The sequence below is a fragment of the Podarcis gaigeae genome (assembly GCF_964106915.1).
Source record: "Podarcis gaigeae genome assembly, chromosome: 1".
Classification (NCBI taxonomy): domain Eukaryota; kingdom Metazoa; phylum Chordata; class Lepidosauria; order Squamata; family Lacertidae; genus Podarcis; species Podarcis gaigeae.
Genome location: NC_139678.1, coordinates 73,732,056 through 73,752,773, shown reverse-complemented (window position 1 = coordinate 73,752,773; position 20,718 = coordinate 73,732,056). Strand labels below are relative to the sequence as shown.

Below are 20,718 nucleotides of genomic sequence, written 5' to 3'. Positions count from 1 at the left end.
TTAATTGTATTTCAGTTCAACAATTACTTTGATAAAATACATATTTTGTTATGTGCAAATGGCTTTAGATACCTATTAGGTCCATAAATTACCATATAGCATATATTCAACACAAAAAAACAGCGACAATTTGTTGTTGACAAAGGACAGCTGGACATATAAAGGGCCCCATTAGCTTCAGTAGCTTAGGGCCTCATCAAACCTAAATCCGGCCCTGGTTACCCTGGCAACTATGGTTGCAAACTCTGCTTCAGATCATGGTTTGAATATTACCACTAACCATGTGTTTGAAAAGTCATGAGGCCACCACCTTGCTCTGGTCAGTGACTGGAAACAGGAACATGCTTTCTTTGGTTCCATGACTGCAGGTAGGCAGTAGATGTTAACCCTTACTTACCCGATTTGGCTATTGCAGCAATCTATTTGGATGCTGCGCAACTTGGAAAGAGAGTTGGGCTGCAAAAGAGGATGGGGCTCCTCCTGCGCTTTTAACAGTTGCCATGCAAGTGATACCTGCTGAAATTACACCTTCGACACAACTTTTAAAGGGGCAGGACCTCTCTCTTTTTTTTCAACTGGTCATGCTAATCACAGCATGTTACTTCTATGGTGGAGCACCCAAACCGAGCCCAAACCGGTTTCTGCCAGCAGCACCTAGGATCTCTACTATCAACTTGGTTCAGAGATTACAATCATTTCTTCCACAAGGCTCTCCTCACTGCCACGGAGGCCTTAAAGGGCCCAGAAATGCCATCCCATGAAAACTATTGATAGGAAACTACAGCTGCAGCGCTGTTTGCAAGGGAAAAAAGCTTTATAATCAAGGACCTGCCAAGAAAATATCCCATCTCTGGGGGCGGTTTATGTGCTGGGTTTCTTCCAGGGGAAAAAGCGATCTTGACGCAACTTGGCCAGAGCTTCAGGAATATCCCTGTCTGAACTAAGCGTGCAGTTTATATATCTGCTGACATAAAAACAATTTTATGAGCTCTGCAGCTCTTTTATGAGGAGGACATTTAACAAAGATCTCCAGTTACAACCCCCACCCAAACTAATCACTTCCTTTCAGTGGCCTCCAAAATATGTAGAGCTGAAATTAACAGAGAGGCCAGCTGCACTGAAAAGAATCCCAGCAAAGGTTTAGGGTAGCAGATGAATGAAAAAATAATGGGAAATAGAGAGCAGTAATGAACAGGGTGCTCCAAATCAGCAAGAGTTCAGCCTCATTGCCTTCCAAACCACCCCAGATCCAATGGCTTCCTTAGGAAGAAACTATGGTTTGGGGAAGGCCACATAGTTCATGCAGAAAGTCTGAGGTTCAACCCCTGGAATCTCCAGTAAAGAGAATGAGTTGCAGATAATAGGAAAGACTTGTGACTGAGACCCCGGAGAGACCCTGCCAGTCAGAGTAGACAGTGCTGGCCTAGATGGACAAATATTTGACCAAATATATGAACAGCCCCATTAAAATTTTAAATTTCATCATCAGTAATTGCTTTTTCCTTATTAATACTTTTTATTAAGCCTTCCAAAATATTTCAGCAATAGTCAATGAAGCAGCAATAAAAACCAACAAAAAGAGGTAAAGAATCATTTAAAAGACTTGAGTTTTAATCTTGCACCTAAATATCCTTAATGAATGTCCCCCTCAGATCTGCTTAGGGAGACGGTATAAGGTTTGATATGAAATGCAAACCTCAAGTGTCATCCTTAAACTTCATGGGCTGCTTATCTCTTTAAAATATTTGTAGTCAGACTCAATTTCTCCCGAGCAACGTTTTCGCTGCCGTGTCAAAATGTTAAGGGGGGGGGGAGCCACCATGCGCTGTTCAGATATGATACACTACGCATGCCTTTTGCCCTCAGGTGTCACACAGAAATCTTGTTTGAAGCAGTTTGGGACTTCTTGCAATTTCCCCCCATCTCAAGATCTCAAGGTGCTGTGAGAGCAATTGCAATGAAGAAGGCAGCAAGCAGTTTTGTTTTGCTTACAAAAAAATTCCTATTGATTTACAAAGTCTTCTGGCCACAGGCAAATGGTAGATGCAGCAGCAGATCAGGTCAGGTGGGCAGGTGAAGCTTGAACCCTGAGCTTTGAGAGCCACCATTTGAGGGACCTCCTCAGCCTTTGGCACCACATCTTTTACCTGTGCTCTTTTTTCAGTTTATCATGGCTATGGTTCTAAATTGTTGTGGCCACCCACTCATGGTCAATACCTTGTCAAAATATCTGCAGGAAGTGACAGCAGTATTTGGGGGCTCCTCCCCCTCTCCCCCACTGGATATTAAAAAGTGAAAAGGCAAGTGGTGTGTTACTGCGCATAAGGCGTTTAACAGTAAAAACTCCTACTAACCCACCTACACTTTGAAAGGAGATATAGATTTAAAGGGTTGTTCCCAAAGCTACTTGAAAAGCTGGGTGTGGGCAAATACACCTATATCTTTCCAGACTCCCTGAGAGATCGAAAGTTGACTACCAAACAAAGAATGTAAGAAGCCGCCTTATTATCACTTATTGGTTTTATTTATCAAATTTATATCCTGCCCTTCCTCCCCAAGGAGCCCAGGGCAGCACATAGATGCACAATCTGAAAGAAAAGATTCTAAAAACAATTACAGTAAACAAATATTCTTAAAGCAATTATCTTGGAGTTGCCAGGGACAGTACTCTTCAGCCACCAAGTGCCTGGATAAAAGTGAATGTTTTCAAAATCCTCTTGAAACTTAATAACGATGGAGACAGGCACGCTTCACTAGGGAGGCCATTCTACAACCAGGGAGCCACCTCTGAAAAAGGCCCTGCTGGGCAGTCCCTAACAAACACACCACCAATAAGGTAGGTCAATTGGCTACCACACCATACATTTAAAGCACATGTACAGGATACTCATACCTGAAAGAATCCTGGGAAGTGTAGTTTACTCTTCACAAGAGTTATACTTCCCAGCATCTTATTTCCCAAGATTCTTTAGGGGAGTGCTTTAAATGTATGGTCAGGCAATTTGTCCTTCTAACCCAGGCTTCCTCAACCTCAGCCCTCCAGGTGTTTTGAGACTACAATTCCCATCATCCCTGACCACTGGTCCTACTTGCTAGGGATCATGGGAGTTGTGGGCCAAAAATATCTGGAGGGCCGAGGTTGAGGAAGCCTGTTCTAGTCCAGTGATGGATCTCCTGAACAGAGCAGCTCCCCAGTGTCTCGGGAATAAGAGGTCTATCCAATCGCCCTCAACCCAGTACTAATAACCAGGGGTTGAAGGCGATTGGAAGGCAAAGTATACAGAGTGATGGTCCCTGCAGTTCTGGAGTTCTGGAGGTGGGTTATGAGTGCATTCCCAAATTCAGAGTCTCTGCCTAAGCATGTCTTCAGTGCTTTTGTTTGGGTGATAAAGATCTGGAAGGATCTTTGAGCAGCTGCACGATAAGAAAATAATTACATTCACTTCTTAGGCACCCTGATTTGCATTTATACTTGAGAGACATTCTGGCTGACAAATGTTCAATTGATTCATTAGCAAGTGAGCAGGCCAGACAGGTCGCACACACACACCAGTTCTGCACTCTGTAATGCGCTGCTGCTCGTTTGTTTTGACAAGCACGGTTTGGCTTTAATTATCTGTGCTAATACATTGCTGGTAAATATTGTGCAGGCAGTCTTGGGCTAGTAATGAGCACTTGAATGAGACCACATTACAGCTCTCTCTGCTGTTTAAATTGCCCCTGCGAAGGCTGAGCTAGATGTGACACATGGCTGGCATATTTCTTCCCCACAACATTGTTTAAAAACCAATTGAAGCCTTGGGAACCCGCTTTTGGAGGGTGGTTTTTTTTGTGTGCTTTTGCATGTGTATACCATTGGGGGAAACTGCACTGCAACTGCACATCACATCATGGAAGAATCTTAAAAACAGCTGTAGCTCTTGAGGTGGTTCACCGGATGAAACCTTTAGCAGCCACTAAGTGGTGATTGAGAAGGGAACTTCATGCCAGTATCTTTAAGCACTGGGAGGTGATGGAGGAGCTGGCAGGTGGGTGTTGCAGGATCCTATTGCTTTGCAAAGATACCATTGCTGAGTAGATGGTCATTCCTGCTGACATCTGCAGCCTGCACCCATGAGAGAGGCTACCCAGTGTGAAGCCGGCCACTTGTTCTGTGCTCACACATGCACACCACTTTCCCACTGGCCTCCAATACTTAAAGATACAGACAGAAGTTCCTCTCTCCTTTCAAATTGCTTCGCAGTGTCTTCCGAAGGTTTCTCTGTAAGAAATCACTGTATGACGCACCAAAGCTTAAGATGGAAGATAAAAGAATTTCTTTGCTGGCTCATTAAGTGAACTTGTGACAAATACTTTTTTTAAAGTCAGGTGGCCTCTCTTCTTTCTGAAATCCAAATGCCTTCAGATGTTTGGTTGTGACACTGGCACTAATCAGAACATATAGGTTCATTTTATTAACACCTAACAGTAAGCTACCTTACCAAAAAATGGCTACTAAACTACAGAATCAAGTCAGTACCTGCCTGTTTCAGATCTAAGGAACCTAGTGGCTGTCTTTTATTTAATAAGGTTCCATTCTTCAATCAATTGACTTTCAGCTCTTTAAAAAACAAAAAACAAAAACCTGTCACTTTTTGTCAGCCAAACATGACTGGTGTAGAGCAGAGCTGCTCCTCTGTATTGGCAAGTTTTGGCTCTGTGGGCCTTGTCACACTTATGTTTCGCAATGCTTTTTCTTTATCCAAGTCTTCCTGGATACTGATACACACACACACACACACCCTGCTGCCTTTGTTGTATTCTAAAGCTGGCATTCTAACAGGCTTTCCTGCTTTGTCCCATCTCTCAGGCCCTGATGACCAACATTTTCCATTATTGCCTCATTGTGCCCCCCATGATATTCTCCTTTGGTACTATAGCCGTCATTTCGGACATCATCCTGACCAAGTCTGTCCCTGCTTCTGACACTGGTAAGACCTGCTCCTCCTCCGGATGGATTTCCTTCTCCCTCTTTCTTGATAAAACCAGCTGGATGTGGCGCTTGATTCCGGTTCACTTCTCTGAAAATGCTGTGCACTGCCAGATGTGTGTCTTGTGCTCTGCCAGAGAGCCCAGCAGGAAGAATGCCCAGTTCCAAAGTCTCTGCACATCTCACATGTATTTTTTTTTTTAAACAAAGGGTGGCCTTCAGTGGGATTTGCTTATTTGCCAAGCTGGCGAAGACTAGTTAGGATCAGTAGGGCTGGAAGCTGCAAGGGTGCCTGCAAGGAAGCTGGTGACCCATATTGACTTAATGAGCAGGTTGCAGAAGAAAGAGACAGAATCTTGCAGAGCTTCCTGGGATTAATGTCCTTGAGAAAGACCTGTGCAGTGTCCCTCTGCTTGGAGGTAGGACCTAGGTGTCATGTGGCCTCCTATCGCACCAGCGCCTTGGGACCACCTCTTGGCTTGCAGCCTAGCAGCACTCATGCATAGGTGCAATGTTTGTGAACTGGTGCCTCCACAACGGGGCTATGTGCATGTCCACCACTGCAGTACGTCTGATCAAAGCACCTATAGAGGCATCCATGCTCATGTACTGTCATTGCAAGAATGGAGCCTGGCTGTGGCGCCCATGCACTCTCAAGGCGCTTGCTTGAGGGCCACCACAAGTGATGAATGGGAGTCTTCATAATTCTTCACTCTTCTGAAGAATTCCATGATGGCGATATGCAAGCTGTACCCTGGTGCTTCACAGTGTCTCCTCGGAACAATCCCTTTACCTAAGCAGAAGACAAGCCATAGTGTTGTTGTTTTTCCAGAGAGTTGAAGGTGGTTTGAAAATGGGGCCTGCCTGCCAATCACCTAACTTTCAGCTCTGGGGGGAAAAGGTTTTCCACGTTTTTATACAGACTTCTGGGATAGCTCAGTTGGTAAAACATTAGACTCTTAATCTCGTGGGTTCGTGGGTTTAAGCCCCACATTGAGCAAAAGATTCCTGCATTGCAGGCAGTTGGGCCAGATGACTCTCATGGTCGCTTCCAACTCTACAATGCTATGATTCTATGATTGATCCCGGATTATAGCAGGATCAAAGGAATATGTATGTGCAATGGCAAGCAAAGGCCCTCTCAAGTCACTTACAGCCTGTGTTCAGACTCGGATTGGGAAGAGCCAAGTTCAAATTCCCACTTAGTTATAAAGTTCGCTGGACGGTGTTGGGCCAATCATCTCCCTCAGCCCATCCTAACCTCACAGGATTGTAGTAAGGATACAACTGCATTTTATTCCATGTGGAATGTTGGTGCCAATGTGGAATGTCTCCAGCCTTATACCACATGCACTCTGCCATGATTATTCTGAGAACACTTCCTGTGAATCATATGTTTAGTTTATTATTTCTTTGTTTACTATTGCATTTATAGCCCACCTATAAATGGGCAGTGTGGCATGTGGGGTTCTGCCCCCCTCACCACCTTATCCTCACAACAATGCAGGGGCTGGCGCAAGGTTGCCTAGCGAGCTCTGTGGCTGAGTGGGGATTTGAACCCGCCACACCAGCTCTTTGTGTCATTAAAACATGACTAAAGTGACGTTTGTGGTTGCGAGATCAGCATGAGCTGTGGATATCGTCAACCCTGGAAGCAATCCTACGCTTCTGAAATGAAGAAGCTGAGAGGGAAGGTTTAAAGGCAGCAGCTGGCACGGCTTCAGGCATCTTCTCAAAAGAGCTGTTATAAGGGAAATGGAGCCTGCTCTGCTTGCTTCCTGAGCCCAGAGGGGTAGCCTCAGTCACATATGAATGCTCCCTCAGTGGCCTAATCCCAAACCTAATTTGCATAGATTATTAGGTCACAGTTCAGAAGAATTTGCCAGTGTCTGCTTGGGAGCAGCAAAATACTGGTAATATAGCCTAGGAGCAAAATGTATGGGGAACAGTGGACTGGGACCCAGAGAATATGAGAGAGGGAAGAGGGGGGGAGGGAGCTGCATATAAGGGGTGGTGGTTTTGTATTTCCATTCAAGTAGATGTGTGTACTAGAATAATAGTAGCACATAGTAGATCAGGGCTGGGTTACCGGCAGAGACATGTCTAGAATCTGTGCTATATTTAACAAGGATGTTTTGGGTCTGTACTGAAGCGTGTAGCAATCATGAGCTTAAAACTACAGCTTGCATATCCCAGTCGGAAAACCATATGCTTTCAGCTGAGGAAAATAAGTTGCTAGTGCTGTGAGGTGCAGAGGGGCTGGGCTTCAAAGTGGGACATTAGGGACAGCATGTATCACTGGAGAAAATTTCACAAAGTCTTTCGACTGCTCTTATTAAAGCCGTTTCTGGCAATTAATGCAGTGTGGGTGACTCCCAAAGCAGCACAGCTATTAAAAGTGCTTCAACACCCATTTCTGGCTGTGGGTGGAACTGCACGTTACCTGACCCACCCATCGATTCATTTAAAGACACCTCCCTGCTTTACAATCATGCATTGCCAGTTGAAATGTTTTCATTTGTGGCTTTTTATTTTTTTTATTTTTAAAAAAACCCTCAATCTTTTTGACAGTTTCTTCACCAGTTGCAATTATTTCATTCATGGCTTTTCTTGTCAAACAAACTGAGGTTTTCCGGTGAGGAGAATTGCTAGACACCTTAAGGAACATAAATCAAGGTCCTTTTTCAGGAGGAGCATGCATGCCTTGGGTGGCCAGTGTGGGGGAAAATATAGAATTTCTGCACCTTTGGTTGCCATGCAAACTGCACCTGCTAAAATCCCCTCTTCTACACAAACAGTCAAGGTGCAACAGCCTTGCCCTTTTTTATCACCTGTCCACCCTGTGCCAATCACCACGCAGTGTGCTCCAGTCAGGTGAAGCTCAATGCTAGCTCGAACGGCCTCTTCTCCAGCCATCCACTCGTCAGATTCTGTTGGCGTGTCAGCCATCTATGGAGTCCACTCTTCTCGGGTTGCTGTTTCTCCTGCCCTACCCTTTCTGCTCTCTGCTGCAGTGCCAGCTGCCTCCATCAGTCTACAGTCTTCTGGGTTTCTCTTTGGGACGGATGCCACTCTGCCCTTCCCTTCAGCATCCAGAACAAGCTGTTTGGGTGTTAGGGAATAGGTCGGCAAAGTTCCAAGCTAAGGTCACTTGCTAGCACCCATGGTAGGGTGACCAGGTCCAAAAAGAGGGCAGGGCTCCTTTAGTAGCTGTGTAGAAAAGGGGATTTCAGCCGGTGTAGCTCATCATGCAATTCTGTGCAACAGAATTAAATATATGCTTACATTTCCTGTTGATACTGGTGGCCTGCTTTTGCGCATCATGCTAAACCAAACTGTGGCTTAGCGTGATCTCCTGGGAAGGTGATAGTGGCTACTTTGCTCCTCAATTTAATGCTGCACCGTGCTGACCTAAGCATTGGTTTGATTTAGTGCCTTGTCCCAATTTGGTGGTGTTGCACTCTCCAGATGAACCGCAAGCTGTAAACCAAGAACAGACTTTGGTTGCAGCTCATGGTTAGCCTGGAGACAACTAAACCACAAGCCACAGTTCAGATGACATGTTTAGCCAAACCATGGCTTAGCTCAGCCCAGTCTGCCAATGAAACATGCAGGAAGGAGCAAAATGGTCTCACAATCTCCTTGGGAAGTGGCACACTCACACATTTATGCTAAGCCACGGTCAAAGGCACTGACTTGCCCCCCACATTGAAGGGGTGCGGTGTCACATGACATGTATGACATCATATCCATGACATCAGCGGGCAGTAGGGCCTCAATATTGGAAGGGCTCAGCCTCCTACCCAAAAATATTGAGGGGGCTGAAGCCCCTTCTGCCCCCTATAGTTGGCACCCCTGGCCATGGTTTAGCTTAGTGTGACATGCAAACTGGGCCAGTGGGATTTACTAGTGCTTCATCACACCCATCCCTTGTAATGCTGGTGAGGTACCAAGTTCCATGTTTGGAAATGGACTTCTCTTCATTCCTTATTTCAATTGCAGAGTTGTGTGAACTGTGTGAAATCAGATTTATGGTCTGCCACATTACTGTGTTTAGGACTGGCATATGAAATCCCTGATTGCAGAAATGCTAAAGACACATTGGTCTAATACAGTGGTGTTGGAGTAGATACTGACATTAATTTTGATCTGCAGAATTAATTTTCTTTACGTTTTCTCCCCTAGGTGCCATGCTGGGAATTAGTTCCTCAGTTCAACCATTGACAAGGACAATAGGCCCAACTATAGGAGGATTTTTATACAGACGATTTGGGGTCTCATCCTTTGGTTATTTACAGCTGCTAGTTAATATACCTCTGTTTTTCTACATCTTGAGGAAGAGAATCCCTCACAATGAAGGGAAAGTACAGTAATTAAGTCTTTAGATGGTGTGCTGATGAGAAGATGTGCTATAACTCTATCTTAGGACTTTTAATTGCCCTATCTGACAGGAAATAAACTAATTTAAACCAGTTCCCTTAATGCACTGCAATGTACTGTAGATATGGTTGGGTAACTGTTGATGTTGGAACTGTTATCAAAGCCTAAGAGCTCTATCAAAGCATTCCGCACCTTTGATTGCAATCACACTGGGGGTCTGTGAAGGCTCTGCAGATGGAATGTTCTTTCTTTAGATAGCAACATGTATTTCTGCCAGAGCCTCAACAGAATTTCTATTGTAAAAAAGAGGCCTAGTTTGGAATACAAGGTGGGGAAAACAGAAAAAAGAAAACCAAGAATTTCAAGTCACACGTGTCATGTCAATTTTGTCTCTAAGAATAGGATCCATGAAGTTCCTTGTCCACATCTCACCCCAGCCAGAAGCTCACTGCCAATTCCTAGAATTGTAGAGTTGGGAAGGACCCCCAAGAATCATCAGGTCCAGCCCCCTGTAATGAAGGAATCTCAACATCCAATTTGAAATTAAACCAAACCCTACTTAGCTTTGCAACTGTGCTAGCAGTTTTATTGCTGCACCCCTGTAGCTAAATAAGCCAGCCACTCTCGGACTAATCCCCACCCATTGTAATATGAAGAGGATACTGAGCTGCTTTATGAGATTGTCTTTAAGGATTAAAAAATTGTGCATTCATGGCACTTTGAACACTCACATGATCTATATAAATGCTAGGTTCTGTTAGTTGCCTTGATTCTGCCCTGTGGCATTGTCACTCCTTACCAGAGTGCGTGGCTGCATCATTTGGAACAAGTAGACAGGAGGAGTGTCAGAGATGGAAGAATCTGCTTCTGGCAGAGACCTATTCCAGTTGGCAGTCACCCCTTTCTGAGCCTACAGATCTGACAAACAGACAGCAATATTTGAAAAACTATATCCTCTCAAACAGAGCATGACTTCCCTCAAGTCAGCAGAGGTGTCATGCAGCTGCTTCAGTTAACCTCACACTTACCAAGCTGGCAAGCTACACAGCTGTAAAGTGGTTAAACTGCTCTGCATAGCCGAAAGTGCTTTCAAAGCCATGTTTTGGGCTCAGCCTGTGTGTGCAGCATTGGGCTTGTAGTCCAAAACATCAGGAGGGCACCGGGTTGGGGAAGGCAGGTTACAGACTTCTGGTAAGTAGGTGTTCAAAGATCTATGCATACCGTAACTTCAGTAATCCTAAGGCAGTGTCAGTGTAGTTTCGTGGTGAGCTGAAACAGTGGGACATGTTCCACAAGGTACAAAAAGTGGCATTTTGCATGGCTAAAGAAACATGTAGTGCTCCTTCAACACCTGCTCCCCACAGCCCTGATCTGTCGCTGTTCTGATGTCTTAAATTCTTCCTCTCAGCAACAGTGCTGGTGTCATGCAGGAGACTGGTCTGAAACACATTGCAGCAGCCAACCAGGGCTGCTACGAGCAGCGGCAGGGGTGGGGAGGGGAGTCACTTTTTAGGAAGTTATCGGGGCCCCACTGAAAATGCTTGGTGAGCATTCTGTTCTATCCTAGTGGTTAGCAAATCACACAGGAAAATAGCCTCTGCCCTGCAAGCTCAAGGTGCCCCTCCATTGCCCTTGTCTATGCTCTTGGTGTAGAACTTGGATGGCTCAGAAGGGAACTTGCTCAGATGGAGCTGAGAAAGCTAGTTCTCCATAGCAGTGAAGAGGTACTGCCTTCCTCCGCAGTACAGTGGTACCTCGGGTTAAGTACTTAATTCGTTCCGGAGGTCCGTTCTTAACCTGAAACTGTTCTTAACCTGAAGCACCACTTTAGCTAATGGGGCCTCCTGCTGCTGCCGCGCCGCCGGAGCACGATTTCTGTTCTCATCCTGAAGCAAAGTTCTTAACCTGAAGCGCTATTTCTGGGTTAGCAAAGTCTGTAACCTGAAGCGTATGTAACCCGAGGTACCACTGTATGTTGCTTCGCTGAGCTATGTCATCAGAAGATCTTGAACTGGAGCCACCTTAAGGTACCACACTGGTTCTCTGCATGCTATAGTGTGAACCAGGTAGGCTGACGGGTTTTTCTTGCAGTAAAGCCTTGGTCTGGATAACCTTTTGATTTCTTTTTATGATCCTGAGAAAGCATTCAGTGAACTGACCGCTGGTCTGACTCAGTTGGGCTGCTGCGCTTTTAAGACAGGCCAATGGGGCTACTCTACATGCATTCCTATCCTATCCCCAGCAAGGCTGAGCCCCCACTCTTTATATCTGCAGATTTTGACTCCTAAAGACACATTTGCAATTCTGCTAATACAAGGGCTTTCTTTAGTAGTACCCCATTGTCAGGTGCAAGCAGAAAACCTCATTTCCACATCTGCTGATAAATAAAAGACTTCACCTCAGATATATAGTAATAAAAAAGCATTCAATTTGGAATGGACATATTCAAATGCCAGAAGCAATTTTAAGACAAACATGTGCTTAAGGATATTTTATCAAAATAAATACAAATATAGATATTACAAATAATTTAAACTGGTTTTGCATCAGCAGGTGCTGAATATTCTTTGCATTTCATAAATAGAAAAACAATAGCATTTTTTGCAAAGCTAGGCATCCTGCTCACACAGCCATGCTTTGCCCTATGAGTCTTTTTAAAGAAAATGTAAAAAGTCTTTGGTCTGCAAATGCCTCTCGTAGAACAGCCTGGCCTCTTTGCTCAGCCACCTCATCAGACCTGGGAAGAAGCCGGGCACTCCTAGCCTTCTCTTTTGCTTTCCTTCATTGGTGTCCTAATGTCCCGGTTCAGTCTAAAACAACTGATTTTCTTTGTCATCCAGAGGTACAGTCTGCTGAAAACAAGAGAAAAGCAAATTATTAGTGATGCAGCAGGACAAGCAAGCTAGTAGCAAAAATAATAATAATGCTAAACTAATAGCAAGACTGCCTTTTTAAAACCTCAGGGATACAGGAAGATCCTATAAAGAAGCATCTAATAGTGTCATCCTTTTCTGAGGCTTTGCCACCATAGGCTAGACTTTAGTAGTTGTGAACGTTTACTTACAGCACAGTCCTAAACACGGTCTCTTCAGAAGGCAATCCTACTGAATTCCATGGGGCTTATTCCCAAGGGAATGGAGTTAGGATTACAGCCTCAGGAACCCACTGAGGTCAAGTCATCCTACTACCAAATATACAGAGAAAATAAGAAGCTGCCTTAGACAAGAGTCAGACCACTACACTCTGCGTGGCAACAGCTCTCTAGGATTCAGGCAGAGGGTTTTCCCCCATTCCAATGGGAGATGCTGGGAACTGAATCTGGGATCTTTTGCATGGAAAGCTGTGCTAGCTGGGGCTGAAAGGAGTTGTAGTTCAACACCAGGGCAGTACCAGACTGGCAAAAGCTATATATTAAGTTATTTGGGTCAAATAATAATTTGGGTAATAGCACAAATAGACACCCCCAAACTCTACTGCAGAGACTCTCTGCAATGAGTTCTTAGCGCAAAACTCACAACATCTCAAGCCTCCATTCTCATCCAGATGACTTGTAGTACGAAACCAGGGACAAGGAACATGGTATCCTCCAAGTTATGTTGGACTAAAATCCCCTCATCCTTGGTCACTAGCCATGCAGGCTGCATTTGATGGGAGTTGGAGTCTAACAGCTCCTAGAGGGGTACAGTGTTTCTCATCCCAGGAACTCCTAAAAGTTTGAACAGCTCCTCTCTTCCAACATCCTGGTCCTAACTTTTTTCTCCTTTTACTTGGAAGTGGATGAAAGTCCCCATTTAAAAATAAATGGCAATTCCTGCCTGTAATATGGGTGTGTGCTGAAGCAGCACATTGGCCACACAGAAAAAGCCTTTGTCTGGGAGTTTGTTAAGAAGAGCCCCAGATGCACACGAGTGTCACCCTCACTTTAGCCATTTATTCTGGATTACCTTTAACAAAGCCAGAAAGAGCCATTATTTGAGGAGGGCAATAGCCCAAAGGAGGCTTCCAGAGCCACCTAGCCTCTCACTATTCCTTAAATGGCAGCAGCTGAATTAGACGAAAAGTCAAAATGCAGCTTCATTTTTTTTTATTATTTTTTTTTGCAGACTGCCTGGCCCCACTCCGGTTCTGAGTTCTGCTTCCTTGGCAAATGCACACATTATCCTAATCCTAAATCTGGGAGGAAACCATGGTACATCCAAGTATTCTCATTTAAAATGATTAGTTCATCCCCAGTTTAAGCTGATGGAATTTAGGCGGTTTAAGACAAATGCTCCTGTTAACTTCAGTGGTACCTTGGTTTACGAACTTAATCCGTTCTGGAAGTCCGTTCTTAAACCAAAGCGTGCTTTCCTATAGCAGCAGGGCGACTCAATTTACAAATGGAATACACTCAACAGGAAGTGGAAGATGGTCTGCTTCCAAGGCAAAGTTCACAAACCAAAACACCTACTTCTGGGTTTGTAGCGTTCTTAATCCAAGTTTTTCATAAACTAAGCCGTTCTTAAACCAAGGTACCACTGAAGTGTTACTGTTCACTGACGCTAATCTACTGTTAGTCAATAATCTGCAAAATCATCATCTAGAACCAAGCTCTGCTGCCCACAGGGAGGTTACGCGCAACAGATTCCACCGAATCGCTTTCTCAACCCACGATAAATTCTCTACGGGGTAAGAAGGCGAAGGCTACTGAATTGCATACAACTTTCCCAAAGTTGCGCCGGTTATCGACGGAGTGGTTGTGATCCAGCAGGCCCTATGAAGCAGAACAGGTCTTAGGGTTTTGATTCAGATTAATCGACTCAGAGGATCAATGAGTGAAGATGGGGAGGCGGGGAGGGGGCGAAGTCAGGGGGCAAACGACACCAAGACGGCAGCACTCGCTCACCTTAGGTCACTCTCTCGCTCGGGGGCGCGCGTGTGTCGGGCTCAGGGCGCGCGCGCGAGGCGCCTGTCCCGGGTGGCGGCGGCCGCGTGCTCGGCGGCCTCCTGGCGGCTCTTGAAGTCCTCGATGGCGCGCTTGTTCTGGAAGTCGATGAGCGCCATGGTGATGGAGGCGTTCCAGCAGCTCTCGCCCGGGCACCGAAAGTCGATCTCCTTGCGGTCCGTCGTGACGATGGTGAAGTACACGTACTTGCCCGTCCGCTCCACGCAGTCCACCTTCTGGATGGAGCCGAAGCGCAGCTCCTTCCCGCCGCCGCCGCCCCGGGCCTTGCCGGCCTCGGGCGAGAAGAGGCTCAGGCTGTCCTTGCTCAGCACCACCGCCTTCTTCTTCCACAGCTGGAAGAGGCTGTCGCTGCGCTTCTCCAGCTCGCCCTCGCGGATCACCTCCGACGGCGGCGCGGCGGCCGGGCCCTTCATGCTGCTGCCGCCCGCGCTCGCCAACAGAACCGCCGCACCGAGATCGCCTCGAGGGACCAGCGCCAAGGCCACGCTCGCCCGCCTGCCCGCCTTGCTTGCCTGCCTGTCTTCCGACGGGGACGCTGGCCTCCGGCTCCGCAACGCCGCTGCTGCTCCTGCTTGGGCTGCTGCGCGCTCTCGCGGGCGAAGAACCGGCTGAGCCCTTTATGGCTTTGGGGCCGCCCTAGGCCCCGCCCTGCCGGCGCACCTCCGCCCTCGCGAGGAGACCCGGGATGACTTGGGCGCTTCTTCCTGCCGCCCACTCGCTCGCTCAGCCCTTCGCACAACCAGCCGCCGCCGCCCCCCCTTCCTGCGGCCTCCCGGCGGAAGCGGATTGATCCTCAGCCCACCCTCGGGGCCGGGAGGCGCCTGGCACCGGCGGCTGTCAAAGCAGAACCTCCCTGCCTTTCCCTCCTCCAGGTCGCTTTCCCTTAGCCTTAGAGAGCAGCTCGTTTCCTATCTGCTGACGTGTTGGACTTGCCTTCTGTTCTTATTCCGCCCCCTTAAAGCTTTCGAGGGGGGTTCCTGTTCCATCCGTTGGCAGTGGATCAGGATCTGCTGATAGGTCTCTTGCGTGGCTTGCAGTAGATCAGCAAGGAGATCTATGCACACACCCACCCACCCCTAAATTAGGCTGCTGAGTTTAAGGACTTTTGGGGGGAACACTTGTGTTAGACTGCAGGATACCTGAGTCTCTTCTAATCCCTGGGGTCCTGGATCCAGCAAGGGTTAAAATCTAATGGAGGACTCCATTGCTGAACTATGGTCCTTATCACCACCAGAGTATGGGTCCATAGTATAACAAAGGAGGTTGTTCTGTGTCAGAGGGGAAATGGTTGATGGGCTCCCACCCACCCTCACCTGGCTGGTAGTGAAGAGGTGCCACCCGGGGGGGGGGCTACTGCCGCCTGAGGCAGCAACCTCACACTTCCTAAGGGCTGGGCCAGCTCTGACCCCCTGTTTCCCCCATCAGCAACCAGCTACGTTTCCTTGCCTAATGGTAGGGCTTAGTTGTAAAATGCAGGAGCCACTTTTGTAGAGTTATCATATTTTGAAGAGCAAAAGAGAGGACACATTTGCCAATTTCTGCTTTTAACTATGGATTGCTATGACAACTCTACCCATAAAAATGGACCTGTCCTGGAAAAAGAGGACATAGGTGAACCCTACTTTTGAGGAATTAACATTCCTCATAGAGAGTGGAAAAGAATAAATAATTTGTGCTCTATGCGTGTGAACATATGAGGCGGCCTATCTCAGTCTTGAGGTTTCCTGAAGCAAAGGAAACTGAAGGAAGGGCGCTTAAGATAAAGAGGCCTAGCCCTCCTCCATGAGCCAGACCCAGCCCAGCAGCTGAATGAAATCTGGGAGGCGTTCCAAGGCTGCAGCTGACTCAGGCGTAGATAGTGGGCCAGGCAACAGCTGCATTCCTGGGGCCAGTCATCCTGTGAGGTGCAGGCAAGCCAGGGAGGGAGGGAGGGAGGGAAGGTGAGGAATAGGCGAGAGCAGAGGTAACCAACATGGTGCCCTCCAGAAAATGGACTACAACTCCCAAGAACCTCTGCCAGCACAACCAATGGTCAGGGATGATGTGAGTTGTAGTCCAGAAACTTCTCGCATGCTTCCTGGGTGAGAGGCTGGAAGGAGAAAGGAAAGATCCCAGATAAGAGCTGGGAGGGGCTGCTACCTCCTATGAATGTTAAGAACTACCTTTAAGAGAGGACACCATACCTTATTTTTACTTTTTGTAGTTGTTTTTGTTTTCTAATTTACATCAGTTTTCTATATCTATATTGTGTCATGAAAAAACTTTTAATAAAAACCTGAACACAGAAACTTCGCATCAGGTTGGCTACCCTGGAAGTTTGCCACCCTAGGCAGCCACCCAATTCCCCTACTGGTTCAACCGACTCTTAGTGCAAAGCACCATGCCATTGCCCACATGTGGGTAAAGTTGAATCAGCTGGTGTCATAGTGATGTCAGGTGACTGACAAAGTGGGTGGCTGCACCCACGTGTCATACCTGACCTGGAGGTGGTGGTCAAGATACGCATCTGGCTTGCTGGCCAGGCCCAGTTCCCCACTCTTGTGTCCATCGCCTTCTGACCTGAGAGCAGAACACAGTGCCCCTCTTGTACAGCTTTTAGTCATCAGCAGCCGCCCATGAGCCTTGGCTCCCTAAATGAGGAACAAGGGGAAGGAAGGCACACAATCTTGCAAAAATTAGCCACACAGCTAAGTGCATTCCCTTTCCATTGTCTATAGGATTTAATTGCAATGAACTTTTGCTAAATGGTGCCCACACCCGGAGGAGAGTCCCTCAATGTCTCACTATTTTTTAAATCAACGTTTCCACTTCCCTCCCTCCCCTTTTTATATTTTTATCCAGCTCCCTTTAGTACAAACGGGCTGCATTGCAGTCAAAGCCCTTGGACAGGCTTTGAATTGACTTTGTGCACTTGGAAAGGCAACAGAAAGAAGGCATGAATGAAACCCAGATCAAGGCTGAGCAAAGGTCAGGTGTGCAGGCAGGCACATGTTTGCACACGCCCTGCTCCAGATGTCCTGTTTGAAATAATGGGTTTTATTTCCTGGGAACCACACGTTTGCTATGGGATTCTTGACTTTCGGTATTGTGCTGCTTTCCAAGGCCCCACCCAATTCATACTAGCACATATTGGTCATTCAAATGATGTGAGTGCTGTTCCCCCTGTCAGCCTACACATCTACCTACACTTGCTAGCGTTTGTTGTTGTTGGGTGGTCCTGAACAAAAGCAGACTACATAAGGGGTTTGGTGAATTGTTTGGGGATCCACAGCTGTGAGGCAAGAGGCAGCAGCATTTCTGGGGTGATAAACTGATAGTATCTCACTGGACAAATCTGTCATTTTGGTTCTCTAGGGCTGTGTACACATTATACACTTAAAGCATGCGCATGCACGCAAACTCACAAAAAAGTATCCTGAAACTGTAGTTTACCCCTCACATAGCTACAATTCCATCACCCTTAACAAACTACAATTCCCAGGATCCTTGCGGTGGGGATGAACATGTTTTAGATGTGCTTTAAAGGTATGGTGTGTACACAGCCTAAGTTTCTCATTTTTCGAGTCTTAAATTCAGTTCTCCACATTTCTGCAGCAATCAGCATTTTAAAATTAAACATAAATCCTCATCAAGGTTTGTCAGCTTTTTAGTGCAAAATTATAGTAATAAGCATATATTTGTAGGCAGTTTTGACTAATAGACAAATTATTGCAAGCTAGTTCTCCTAATATCTTGCATTCTGTATGTTATTTTCACTAATACACACGTTTTATGCACATTTACCCCAATTTGCATTTTGCACGTACTCTTTGGTTGGAGAACTGCACTGCAAAATTCAGAGAAGTGTGGATTTTGAAGAATACCTGTGTTTCAGTTCACATATTGGATTGAGAAGTGCAAATTAGGTAGGTTCTCATTTAAATGCAAACAAAATCAAATGTCTCCTCCATCCCTATCCATCGCATTGAGGATATTGTTATGAGTTTGGTGGTGGGGAAGGCTGTATGCCAATACCCTTCTAATGCTTGGGTACAGCAAGTGTTAAGATCTAAGCAATGGTTCAAATTCCTGGAATAGCCAGGCTAGCTTTCTGGTGTGATAATGGCCCTCTAAATATGGGTCAATAAGGTAACAAAGGATGTGGCTATGTGCCAGACGACAAATGGGAGCCCACCCTCCCTCAACTCACTGGTAGGTAGTTAGAAAAGACAAAGACCAGAGTTGAGTTGCATGTGTATGAGCTAGAAGCTGGAGGAAGAAGCAGGCTGAAGCCTGTGGAGGAGAAACATGCCTGATTTCTGCTCATATCCAAGGCTGTGGCTATGGGTGAAGAAAAACTCTCTTGGAGTGTTAACACTGTGAACCCCTCTATCATAGGCTCAGGTGGTATATATGTGTAATTGAACCATATATCATAAAGATGCAACCGTTTCCGCTATATCTCATTCCAAAGGAAACACAAACCCTGGGTAAGCGCTACCTGGAATCCCTTGAGTCTTGCATTGCTTGGAGATTGGAATGGCGTGCAACAACATGCTTACTGAGAAATGGAGGAGTCTTGAGAATGGGAAATGCAATAATTGGTGCACCAGAAATTGTCTAGTTTCTAAAGTTTGGGCGACTGAACCTGAAACCAGCTCCATAATCAAAAGCTCCGTTATGAACAACCTTTCTGCTGGTATACAAGTATGTCGCTTCCATCCGGTACACCTGCATGAGCTTTGAAAGCTGGATTGGCCTACATTTTAACAGTTGGCTGGTTTCTCAATCCATGCCCAGTTGACAAAGGAGCCCATCAATTCTGAAAAAAGTAAGTTTTTCAAAAACAGGGAAGGGAATTGAGAAGATTAGAATTCAGGCAGCATTTTTGAACACCTTGGAACAAATGAATCTTGGAGCTGTATTCATTTTTTGTGTGTGTCTGGGGGCGGGGGCAGGGAGGTCCTGCATGAGCAAATGTCATGCTGGGCAGGGTGAAAGGCTTTTTGCTGAAGGAATATTGCCTTTTCCTGCTTCTTAAATGCCTTGACAACACAGGTTTCTATTATAAAAAAAATCAATTTCACGTTTAAAACAGCAAATTTTCACCTTGGATTTTTTCCCCCAAATCATGCTTGCACTTGGCTGCTCTGGTGCAAGTGTAGCTGGCAATTACAGAGCCAGGTGTTATTTAGGTTTCTGGGTTTTTTAAAAAGATGGTTTCCATAAGAGATTCTGGTAATAACACACAATGGCTGTCAACCCACCTTTTTATAAATTTTGGCCCTTTGGAGTCAAATAAATGAGTGAAGTGCAGAACAAGTCAGGAAGTTAAAGGAGGAACCCTACCCCTGCCCATCACAGAGGGGTGTGTTGACTGCAGAATAATCTGCCTGCTGCCCAACCCACCCCTGGAAGCAAGGGAAAGGCTGGTTCTTAAAGGGTGGCCTTCTTGTTGACCTTACCCTACGATTGCCTGCTAGCTAGATAGCTGGAAAGTGATAACTAGGCCAATTGTATTCGACAGAGCCAATGTGGCTTCTGCATTGCAGCAGTGAAAGAGTCAAAGGCATGTACATGGCTGGCAAAGCACTGTTTTCACAGCAGCAGGGAGTTCTTGGGTGCGGCAGGTGCTTTGCGAGTTCTGTGGGAGGGGGCCAGCTCATGGGATCGCCTTGTCTTGCCACAGCCCTGTCAATGAATTCACTTAACTTTTCGTTAGGACAGTAGAAACCAACATCTCCTATCATTAACCAGCTTGCCTTTTTGTTAAGACCAAGCAGTATTCAAAAGTGCAGTATGAGAGAGTCCAAGTTACGCAGGCTTCTTCCCTGGTTGGTAGGACGAAAGATGAAAGGTGTCCCTTTCATAGTTTTGTAATAGTTCCCCCCCATCACTGCCCTGGTCAAAGCTCCTTCCTTTACATCCAGTGTCAAGGGTCAGTCCTCCCTTCTTGGAGAAAGAATCCAGCCTTAATCTTGCCCACTGTTTTGTGACATTTTGGTGGCTCCCTGTAGGTGTTCATAGACTTCACCGTGCAAAGCGAATTGGCACTTAAGGATTGTTTCGCTTTCGCTCTCAAAGTGTAGATTTAATCTAAACGTTTTAATGGCAGTAGCAAAGAAAGGCTAAAAGGACCAACCATTCAGAATTATCTGCTGAGCCAAAGGAATAAAGGTCCAAAGTGCAAGTACAAATCCTGAATGGCAGGTTTTTCATTACCGTGGAAAGAGAGGTATTTATTGTCCAGTTCACCAGGCCAGGAATGTGGCATTGAGAGAGATATGCACACAGACACGAGAAAGAGATTGTTTTATAGCTGGCAACACAGATCATGGAGGAGACAGGGGAGGGGGAGGGAACAGAACTTGCACTGTGGCTTTTGGAAAGACAAGCCGGTATAATACAGAAAAGCAAACAGGACGGCATGTGTGTCTGTGACCCG

The 20,718-nt window shown here is 46.1% G+C and overlaps 2 protein-coding genes across 3 annotated transcripts in view; one reads left to right on the top strand and one right to left on the bottom strand.

Annotated features, from left to right (window-relative positions):
* Positions 1-9,442, top strand: part of SLC67A1 (solute carrier family 67 member 1) — a 68,583-nt gene extending 59,141 nt beyond the window's left edge. The window contains exons 10-11 of the mRNA XM_083722173.1: positions 4,850-4,970; positions 9,155-9,442. Coding sequence (XP_083578299.1) covers positions 4,850-4,970; positions 9,155-9,342 — 309 coding nt within the window. The 3' untranslated portion in view covers positions 9,343-9,442. The remainder of the gene's footprint in view (positions 1-4,849; positions 4,971-9,154) is intronic.
* Positions 9,443-11,755: 2,313 nt separating this feature from the next.
* LOC310837351 (pleckstrin homology-like domain family A member 2) lies at positions 11,756-15,238 on the bottom strand. Of its 2 annotated transcripts, none has more exons than XM_083723800.1 (2): positions 14,235-15,238; positions 11,756-12,201 (listed from the first exon to the last, which is right to left on the bottom strand). In XM_083723800.1, the coding sequence occupies exon 1, from the start codon at positions 14,705-14,707 to the stop codon at positions 14,276-14,278; it is 432 nt and encodes a 143-aa protein (XP_083579926.1). In that variant the 5' UTR covers positions 14,708-15,238; the 3' UTR covers positions 11,756-12,201; positions 14,235-14,275. The 2 variants fall into 2 exon arrangements, with proteins under 2 accessions (XP_083579926.1, XP_083579925.1); XM_083723799.1 differs by having other exon boundaries at positions 11,756-12,198; positions 14,235-15,235.
* Positions 15,239-20,718: the final 5,480 nt, after the last annotated feature.